Source organism: Crassostrea angulata, chromosome 5 (assembly GCF_025612915.1).
Source record: "Crassostrea angulata isolate pt1a10 chromosome 5, ASM2561291v2, whole genome shotgun sequence".
Classification (NCBI taxonomy): domain Eukaryota; kingdom Metazoa; phylum Mollusca; class Bivalvia; order Ostreida; family Ostreidae; genus Magallana; species Magallana angulata.
The window spans coordinates 49,563,086-49,574,487 of NC_069115.1; the positions used below are offsets into that span (position 1 = coordinate 49,563,086).

At 32.7% G+C, this 11,402-nt stretch overlaps 2 protein-coding genes across 2 annotated transcripts; one reads left to right on the plus strand and one right to left on the minus strand.

Annotated features, from left to right (window-relative positions):
- The first annotated feature begins 2,470 nt into the window (after positions 1–2,470).
- On the plus strand, positions 2,471–4,317 carry LOC128182769 (hepatocyte growth factor-like). Its single transcript, XM_052851519.1, has 3 exons — positions 2,471–2,950; positions 3,318–3,569; positions 3,882–4,317. The coding sequence occupies exons 1-3, from the start codon at positions 2,845–2,847 to the stop codon at positions 4,142–4,144; spliced, it is 621 nt and encodes a 206-aa protein (XP_052707479.1). The 5' UTR covers positions 2,471–2,844; the 3' UTR covers positions 4,145–4,317.
- A 3,184-nt stretch (positions 4,318–7,501) lies between these two features.
- LOC128183992 (uncharacterized) lies at positions 7,502–9,330 on the minus strand. Its single transcript, XM_052853258.1, has one exon. It carries the CDS (start codon positions 8,895–8,897, stop codon positions 8,001–8,003), a length of 897 nt encoding a protein of 298 aa, XP_052709218.1. The 5' UTR covers positions 8,898–9,330; the 3' UTR covers positions 7,502–8,000.
- Between the last annotated feature and the right edge of the window lie 2,072 nt (positions 9,331–11,402).

The following is an 11,402-nucleotide window of genomic DNA, read 5'->3' on the forward strand; positions in this document are numbered from 1 at the left end:
GGCTACAATGTACAATAAGTAGTTTTTCGTTTCTATTAGTGGAATTTTTTCACTCCTGAGTAAACGTAATCCTTAAGTTTGTTTTATTAAAAATAGTGATACATTTTGAAAATAAAAGTACTGGTGACTAAGTTTACAACGAATTAAATCATATATCAGCAAGCTAACAAAATACATATATATATATATATATATATATATATATATATATATATATATATATATATATATATATATATATTAGAGCAAATGTTTTGAAATACGATACTAACAAACAATTTGTTGGAACCAGAATATCAAGAGCCTGATCGATTAAAATTATCCTTACGCAAGTTCTATGGTCGATCCAATGACCTTGTCAGGAAGTGCAATGTTTCATTAAGACACATACTGACTGATATTTTTCATACTTGTTCGACCATTATTTATACACTGGACTGCCTACGGGTTTCTTCTGTTTTTCATGATCTTGACAATGAGGACATGGAGGGTGCGACCGGTCGGTAGGGGATGCTTACTCCTCCTAGGCACCTGATCCCACCTCTATCTTTTTAGAGGTCCGTGTTGCTCTAGATCTGCTTTGAGTTTGTGTGTCGCTTTATGGATTTTTTAAGATGGTTGACAGTTTGTTATTGTCATTTTTCATGTACATAAAATTAAACAATTTATTGTGAGAAATAATGTACAATGTAATAGCAAACATTACGAGAAAAGCACATTGTTGAATTTCATGACCTATAGTTGTATTTGTGAAGACGGAATGTGTGTGGGTATATAAATAGATTTGTATGTGTGACAACTAGTATTTATGTAGCTTTTGTGGGTTTTTCTTCATACAGAACAGAAATTACAGGATTAAAAAATTCAGTCAGTCAACAACAATATAAACACGCTCTGGTATCATCTGCCATAGATATGGACATTTATTAGGAGTAAATTATTATCATTATGATGCACTGGTTTCATATTCTGTCCGTGCTGTTGCATAGGTAATTAAGTTAATACGAATTCAACCCTCCAGTAATCTGTTCAATTCATGAAACTGATATGTTTTCACAGATCACAAATCATGACTGTTGTAACACTCTTTTATTCGACATCTGTTCATTTTAACATAACTCACAGTTTGTTTGATGTACTTGCGATAAAAAATAAGGAATGTCAACTATTGATTGATCAGAATTAACTCAATGTTAAATGTATGTAAATGTACTTTACAGCCGTGGTTTTAATGAATGTGTGAAAGTTTATAGAGTACATGTGTATATCGTCCAGTTAATGTGTTTAACTACTTAAAAACAAATCTTTACATGACTACACCATCAATTTAAAACTATTTAATTAAAGAATGGTCTCAACGAGAATAGTACAAATTATTAACATACCAATATCAATAATTAGTAAATGGGTGCTTTTAAAGGGACCTGGACACGATTTCAGATGAAATTTTTTTTTTGATCTATGTATAATTTAGTTTTCTTTTGTATTTTGAATGATTCATCAAACTTTGAATGTTAGAAGTCATGTTACAAGCGTGATACAGAGGAGTTATTATGTAAACAAAGCTCGAGTCTTATAAGTATGTTTACAAATACTGTAAACTAAAGAAATTGCCATTTCTTTATCAAAATGACTTGTGGAGACAAGATAGACTGATTCAGTGGGTTCATTAATAATTTCATCACAACAAACAGCAACATTAGATTGAACCTTATACTAATACAAGAAATATGTGACATTAACAGGACTCGAGCTTTGTTAACAAAACAAAGAATTCTACCTCTGTAACTCGCTTGTAATTCAATATTTGACTTTCAAATTTTGTTAAAGCGTTGAAAACACCTATATCTATCAACAATTCCATATATAAAAATTGAAAAAATAAATTTTGAAAATTTTTAGCTCAAATCGTGTCCAAGTCCCTTTAATTTTTTATTTCAATTCATCATATGTTCTGATTGTTTATATATTTACTTTTTACTTGAGCTAGATTACTTATCTAGCAATTTAATGTGAAATATAAATGTTCCAAATTTTGCTATCGGTTATATTATTAAGATGAAAAAAAATCAATTTTATTTCTTATCCTCACAATCTTTGATTTATCTTGGTCAATCTTAAAATATTTTAAATCTTCAACAAACCTTGAAACCTCTAACCAAAAATAGATTTTTATGGACAGTTGTATGAATAAACTAAGTATAAATGTGTGACCTACTCCGCCTCCTCAAAAATCTGTGCATTCTAGAAATGTAATTCTGCGAAATATTGAAGCTGAGTAATTTGTCATAAAATGACAAATATTTTAGAAACTTCAATGGATAACATGTGCGTCAACATCGGTGCACTTGTCTATAAAGTCACGTGTGTTTTTAATATCATGTTAGAGAGAACAAAAACATAAAGGTAGGATACATTATCTATCTATCTATCTATCTATCTATCTATCTATATATATATATATATATGTTTGTAAATCAAATACTTGTAGATGTACTCGTGTATAAGCGGGTTAGATTGTTCTTTACAAGAAAAAATATTTCTTATGCAAATGTATCCTTTATTCGAAAGCATGATTTTATTGTTAAGTTCATAATTTTTTCAGAATTATGAATGAAAGCCACTTGTAACCAGTAACAAGCGGGTTACATGTTACAAATCATTAGGGAAACAAAGTTTATGTTACTCCAACTTGTTCTCGCAATTTCATCAGCTATATTTTGTTTACATTTAGCAAATTTTATTGAATTGTTAAACATATTGTCAAAATTGTAACCATTTTTATATTACAAATGAGTCATTTCTTAGTTTTTAAAAAATAATTTTGCTTTTCTTAGTGCAGAAATGAAGACTATTACCTTTATATTTGCGTGGCTTGGCACTATGTCTTTGTGTAGAGCAGATCAACGCCCAGGTTGTGCATCAACTAATCCGTATAATGTGTTACTAAGTAAGAACAACGACTATACTAGTTCTTTTTTAATTGGGTTTTTCCTTAATTTTCATTCTTTTGGGGTTCTTTCGTGGGGGGCTTTGGGTTTTGGTTTGTTTTGTTTTATTTTGTTTCTTTTGGGGGAGGGGGTGGGGGTTCTATAAACTTTCTTATGGGATCAAGGATTGCAATTTTCTAAACTTAACTATAACAATAGTAAAGTTAACCATAACAATACAATGTTATATTTATGTTTAGAAACTTTGATCTTAAACGTTTATGTAACTGCAAGTGTCCTTTTACATGTACCAATATGCGAAAGGTTTGCAAGAGAACACAGAAGCAAATATGTGACGCAAATTTGTAACAGTGGGTCTATTTTTAGATTACTATTGCAAGACCATAGAGTCGGGGGGAGACTACATAGGAACTATTGCTCGGACCGTGTCTGGTCGGACTTGTCAGAGATGGGAGGTGCAATTCCCCCATAAACACGAGTTCGGGGAAGAACTTCCTGGCTCCGCAGCGGCGCACCGGAACTACTGCCGTAACCCTGGCAACAAGATGGCCGGTGGTCCTTGGTGTTTTACCACTGATCCCTCTATGGAGTGGGAGTACTGCGAAATTCCAATGTGTCGTAAGTATTAAGAATTTTTTTTATTATCAAAGGGTGGAAGTGCTCTTTCCATATGCAATCTAGATTGCCCCTTTTGTATAGCATACATTGCAGAACATTTGACAGTTATAACAATTTACCTTCACACTCTTCACGTACTATATAGTAGTTATTTAAACAATAAAATGCTTTCTTTGGTGATTTATGCGGGATATGAAGATGGCGACATTGCAGAAAAAATAACCTGCGTTAGCGGGTTATATAATTTTTTTCTGCAGTGTTCGCTACTTTCATAACCTTCCTTCATAATACTTTCTGCGTTTTCCTCCCCAGAATATGATTGTTTATACACTAAGAAAGGGAGAGAATACATTGGAAGGAACTCCACCACAAAGTCAGGGAGAGAGTGTCAGCGCTGGGACAGCGTACAGCCCCACAAGATCCCCTCTGTCCTCACCAGTCGGATCAGCGGCCCTTCCTCATGTCACGAGAACTTCTGTCGAAACCATGGCAACGCCGCCAGACCATGGTGCTACACAACGGACCCGGAAGTTGAAATGGAATTTTGCGATATTGATCCCTGTGTTGAAAAGTAGCAAACTTATCAAGTTTTATTTTTTTTAAAATAATTTTAATATGGTCTTTTTGTGACAATGATTGATTAAAAAATGACATAAAACTGAGTAAATATTTCATTTTAATTCTGAAAATAAATCACATCCTAATTTTCATAAATGCATGATTATATTTTTTAAATGTAGTCTTTCATTCAGACAGAAGAATTTATAACAAAAGTTTATTGTTAGTGTTGCTATCAGTGGTAATCTCTTTTTACAAAAACTGTTGTTGACTCAATAAAGTTTTCACAAGTTAATAGATACATGTAAAAAACATTCCTTTGTTGCATTTGAGGTAGACCCAGTGGTTTTCATGTCTGGTCCTTTTTTTAAACAGGATGATACATTTCCGGTTATAGTTTTTTACACATCAATAATCATTTAAGATATATGTATTTGATTTAAAGTATTGAGCAAGTATGATAGGGTGGCTTCAGATATATCAAATATATTGCTATTTTTTTTTCAAAAGAAGAGGGGAAAAAACACTTGGTGGTTAATTACTTACTGAAAGGGGGATACTACTGCATTTTTTTCTACGGTTTTGCCAGCTAAATCTAAAATTTAATATTTATTATACAGTTTTGATTGAGTATATACTTTTAAGAGAAAAAATGACAATAACAAACCGTGAACCATCTCAAAAATCCATAAAACGAAATACAAATTCAAAGCAGAGCAACACGGACGTCCAAAAAGATAGAGGTAGGATCAGGTGCCTAGGAGGAGTGAGCATCCCCTGCTGACCGGTCACACCCGCCGTGTGATCTTTGTCGTAATCGGGAAAAAATCGGGAAAGTCTGTAGACAATTAGGTGATTAATTATGGTCTAACAATTAGTATGAAAAACGTCAGTAAGCATGCGACCCAGTGGAAGATTGTATTTGCTGACAAGGTCGTCGTATCGACCATAAAACGAAAAGATGACTTCAAGTGAGACTGTTGATTGTCCTGTTTTATCAACTTGTTTGTCAGTAGCTTGCTTCGTCTTAAAAACTGTTCATACTAAGAGCATGCCCTTGCGTATCGAATCAACTGAGAGACAAAAACACCATATGCAGGTGATGAAGGCATATTGTTACATACGTAAGGAAAGTTGGCTATTGAAAAATTGAAGTCATCGCGTTTATCATAAAGTTTTGTTGTTAAGGTTACCATCAATGTCCATGTCCAGTAAAATATCCAAATATGAAACAGATGAAGCAGACTCTGTGGTATCTTTTATTTCAAGTTCACTGGGATATATCGAGTCGACATAAGTATGGAAATAACAATTGTTAATTGATAATACGTCGTCGATATACCTGAATGTTGAGTTGAAGGCCACAGCGAGTGATTTATTTTTTTCACGTACAAGTTTAATTTGAATAAATTCTGCTTCATAAGAATACAAAAATAGATCTGATAACAACGGGGCACAATTGGTACCCATGGGAATTCAAACAGATTGTTGGAAAAACTTGATTTCTAAAAAATACATAGATGTTGTCTATCAGAAACTCAAGCATCTTTTTAATGTCAACTTCAGAGTACTTGTGTGTGCAATGAGAATGTTTTTAACAAAATCATTTTTTTAGATTTCCAAGACAAGGTAAGCATTTTTACGACTTCCATTTTTATTGAACAAAAACAACTGTCGATGATATCACAAAGCCTAGATTTTAATTTGTCTTTGGGAATGGTTGTATAAAGCGTTGAAAAATCGTACGTTTTGATGCTATTTATTTTGGTAAGATTTTGTGACCTCAAAGTTTCTAATAATTCTTTAGAGTTTTTTAATATCCACATCTGATTCACACCACTTCTTGAGTATATTGTTGTGCAGTACTCTTGAAGTTTCTCCTTCACTCCAAGTAAGGAGTAACGAGAGAGGTTTGGTAGAACATTTACTGCTATATATCTCTGTTTTTAAGGACTTTTGTAAAGATTTGTAATCCAGTACAAATAAGGTAAATCAAACTCATTTTGTGTACTGGGGATATTAAAGATATCCATTACAGAGACTGTTAGATTATGTTTAATTGGAACAATTAAATTTTTTGCAATGTTTAAAAAAATAATAATAAAAGAAATCTTGTAAAACTAGTATAACTAAATATACAACTCTTAATAAATGTTTAACAAAAACAGTGTGTAAAATTTTGAGAAATTTCCAATAATATGAAATTTGTGAATTTGTTTGGAAGGTTGTGTGAAGAATAAATGTAATATATTTTGTATATTTTCTATAGAAAATCAATAAGACTTTTTTCATTTAACGACTTTTATATATACGATTTTGTTAAATTATAACCTAATATAATGTTTTGGTGCATAATTTTATAAATAATGAGATCATGCTTCATTGTTTTTAAATTTGGCTGTTGAATGTTTGGACCTTTTGTGCTGATGCTCATTGTAGAAAAATAAACGTGCAAAAGTATAAATATCTTGGCCTCTTTAGTAAGTTTTTAAGTTGTTTTAACTGTTCAGAATAAAAAAAGGTTTGGTTGGACACAAATTTCTAATACACTGGGTCTAGCATAAGATTTTGCATCATTTATTTTTCCTAACGTTTTTCATTAAGTGCATGATCTTGGCTTATATTTTTTTCAATATTATCTTAGCTACCAAGTTTGTGTTTTCTGACTTGGTCTACATTGATTTGTCATTCTATAAGTATTATATTTTTTGACGTAAAATCAGATGTAGCCTTTGCTGAACCAATACATATTCATGATGCTTTATTTTTAAAAAAAGAAGAAGAAGAAGAAAGAAAATAGATAGAAATCTGAAGATATTCATTAATTATGTCTTATTTGTATATGTTTTGGTATTAAGGAGAAACATTTGTAACTTATATTACTTTTTATCTCAGAATCCTTGTTCGTTTTTGACATGTTATTTATCATTGTTCTCAATAAACTATAGACTTTGTGTAAAGATTTCAATATCCTTTAAATGGACATTTATGAGTGTTGATTTTTTTTGTTCTTTTCTCTCCTTCGCTTTAAAGCAATCATACGGTATAAATTTTCTGTTCCTTAAGGTATCGATTTAAAAAAAAACAATAAAACTGAAACATACAAAGTAAGCGTATTTGATTGAATCCCATCCGCTTGTTGTTGTTTTTTTTTTTTAGAAAAAAAGTTTACTCCATTGTGTGGTATTTTTAGCCGGACCTTGTCGTTGAATGATAGATTATTGGTACAGTAGCTATTCAACAATTGTTTATTCTGTACTGATCATATTTCAAATACATGTGGTACGATAAAATGGCTCAAACTCCTTGAACAAAATCGCTTCAATATAAAATTGCACGTTCATTATCATAAAAACATAAATTAAGATGAGAACTTGAAATTTGACTATTTTATTGGGTTTTTTAACTTTCATTAAGCAACTTGCTTCGAATTCATGTCAATGCTGTTTTGTTGCACCTTCCTTTTTTGTAAATTTTGGTGAATACAAGATATACTGAGATACATGTACAACATTAATTTAATATCACAGATAGCTTTACAAAACTCACGAATACATACACTAGTATACATGCGTAGGTTTATTTTCAATTCATGTACAATAAAGACAAAGTATATTTAGTCTGACACTTAAACATTTCCAAGCGGTACCCACAAAAAATTGACTCATGAGGCCTTTATAACATAACGAAATGCTGATAAAAGTTTATATGAAATGGTCAGACCAGTTTAGAGGGGTTTGTTGCTGACGACGATGGACGTGACCTTTCGTGAAATCTGTTTATCTAAATCAGGGCGAAATTCGTCAAAATGCACTGTTTTTCTATGAACTCCAAGTAATATTCATAGCTGGGGCTTTGTAGGTGATATCTCTTTTAATTCCTAGACGATCCAAACAATGATTTTGTGGACTTATCGCTTGCGTAGCCCGGCGGAGGAATGTGAACATTTTTATGCCAGAATTCATGGAACTGTGTCAGTCCTCCGGAATCTATCATTTTATCAATGTCAGCTTCAGCTATTGCTCGTTCCATTTCATCTGTCGGGGTGTATTCCCATAAACGCAGAATCGGTTTCTCATTGGACAAATGTAAACAAAGCACACACATTCTCAAGAAATTTGGATCCGCCAAACCATTCTGAACGATTAGTGTTTTGCAAAAGGCTAGTTCAGCGAGGTCAAGGGGTCGAAGGGTATCCATTCCGGTGACCTTTACTGCGACTGCGCACATACAACCGTCTCGCTGACACAGGGCATCCACTTGGCCACTGAGAACACGCACAAAGTTCGAAACCTTTACGTGTCCAGTTAATTTTACTGCTGCAGCTTCGAACCCCTCAAACCAACTACATATCTTTTTCTCAAAGAGACGACAGAGATGGTTACAGAATCCTGAAAGAGAGTCACTTCCAATTTCTTTCACGTGACCAAATGGGTCGGCTGCGCCGTTTCTGTAGAAGAGGGACATCATTGATGCATGAAATTGTCTCCCTTGGTCCTCTCGAGATACTTTGTGGAGGAAATCTTGGTACTTCTGTCGGATTTTCTCGTGCTTGTTAAGATCCAGACGACACGCTTCCTTCCGGAGTAGGAAGGTATCCCAGCATTCCCTCTTGTCGGGGTTGTACGTAGCGCAGACTCTATCCTCTCCCAGCGATTCCACTGTCATGAAAATCTTCATTGTCGAGAAGTCATATATTCTTGACAGCTTTTCGAGACGTTTTTTGATTTCGTCTTCATAACGGAGAATTGAGGACCCCATTATCGACATACTGAATTTCACAACAATCCCCTATACTGTCTCTGGGTTTAATTAAAGATGTCCAACTAAATGTTTCCGCTTTTTAAATAGGATGTCACCCGAACGAACTCCATTCTGTTCAATTTATCAATAACCATGTCTCTCCTATTAGATTTACTGTACAAGTTTCGATTTAGGGGCGCTAGGTATCCAAATAAACACACACGATTCCTCACTCGGTGCACTTGATATTCCACCTGTGGTCCGGAATATAGCGTTATCGATCTGAGTTCATGTTATTCCAATATCTCCCTAGTTCGATCACCGGATGACGGAGCGTGTTCAGACACCTGTACTTTGTCATTTACCTATATCGGTGATCGAATGCGGCTCTCGGGTCCCCTTCCGTGCTTTGACAGACATAGATTAAAATGCTAAGCAGGGGTAGACAGTGTTAGCTGTGACATTTACAGACCCCTCTCCGCGGAGAGAGATTTAAATCCCGGGGTATGCCAAGGAATTCTTAATGGCGTTCATTTTTATTGTTGTTTGGGTTTTTTTAATGAAATCTTGCGTTTTAAATGTTAATGTCAGTTCGATTGCAAAGGTTAGTTCCATCTTGTTAAGCACATGTTTCCATAGAAAGAGGCGTGGTCGATCCGCAGCATTGATTGGAGTCAAAAATTGTTTTTCATAATACATTCAATCAAATTCAATCTCTCATGAATATGATTTCTCATAAGCACACGGTGTGTTCATTCGATCAATATTCTATAATAAATCAATGTACGCATGCAGGTTGTGGTTCAAGAAATCCCATTTCGGGTAGAAAAATTAGATATTTTTAAAAGGTGTAAGAACCTTTGTTACAATTTCAAGGTTTTTTTTTTTTTTTTTACTTTTTAAATTGATTTTATATCTACAAAATCTTCAAACAAAAAGTCTGAATGCATTGATAAAGTGAAGATAACACGAATAAGAAGTTTCCAATGTCAAAATCAAAGAATAAAAGGAGAACATCACAAAGTTATCAAAAGTGGTTTCGAGACTCTCTCGAAAGTTGTGAGCGCTATATTGATCATTTAACAAAGCTACATGTAGATCGGTCGATCATTCAAAGGGAAGGAACGAGGTGTTGGTAAAAGTTGATCGGGGATGGTGGGTAGCAATTCTTTGAATACGGTATTTTTTTTATAAATCAACTTTACTTGGGGTTAATTCCAATTCGACTATTTTGTATTTTTTTTTATATAAAAGTTTTTTATTTCAATCATTTTTTAAATGTTTTTGAAACGATTTTCCAAGGAAGTTGTGTACATCTTAAGGATTTATATTTTCTATTGTTGGTTAGTTGTTTCCAGGACTTCGAATATATTTCCCATATCAGAAATATATACATACGAATTTGTAAGTGTACGTACAGGAATAAAACAGGAAGTTTAAAAGTAGTAACTTTTACTTTTTATTGGCAGGCGTTTGGAGCTGTATACAATTAAGTTTATAATATGATACCTTGCAGATGTCATGCTATCAATATTAAAAAATGTATTATTTATCCACAAATGTTCACATGCATTGCAACAATTAAAAGGTATCAAATTATGTAGTGTAAAGAAAATTGGTGACCATGCCGGAAAATTTAGCGGTTTTTTTTTTTTTAAATAGCGATTTTAATTCCACATTCGACATGACAAATTATTTAATATCAGGGCCCAAAAGCCCTGATCTCAATTTACAGTCGGTCAAAAAATGAAAAATTATCAATACACATGCAATTTTCTAAGTCTCTGTGGTATAATGTTTCTCTATATTCAGGCCTAGGCCTTTAAAAGATGTCAATCACTTATCGTTTCTTATCTTATAGCTATGACGTTTCACTATACAATTCAGTAAATTAATTATACTTCGGTATTTTGACATTTTATCGCACAAAAATATCAACAATATTGGAATCGATCAATATTTTTTTTTAAATCAAACGTCCATTTAATTGTGAATTCAAGTAAAAAATCGTTATAAATAAAATTGTTTATAAATGTTCTTTTTAAAGTTTGGGGCCCCCTTTAACAGAGAATGTAGCATTCATGCAGTTGGAAAATTTGTAAGTAGAATATTTGCATTTTGAAATCACATCGCCACCTCGAAAAGAAAAAGTGTATATATATATATATATATATATATATATATATATATATATATATATATATATATATACTAACTTTGTTATGAATCTTAAATTATGTGTTTTATTTTTAACATATGATATTCATTCTCGTTAGATGAATAAATAGATCTACAAGCATTAGGTGTTCTCCCTATCAAGAAAGAATTTTTTACTTATTTAATATTTATTTCAATGTGATCATGTTAAAAAAATATATCTAACACATTCACAAGTCTTCTTTCAATAAAATTATAGGATAATTTATCCTCTCTCTCTCTCTCTCTCTCTCTCTCTCTCTCTCTCTCTCTCTCTCTCTCTCTCTCTCATCAACCATTGTTTTTCGGCATGGTAAATTATGGAAGGATAAATAT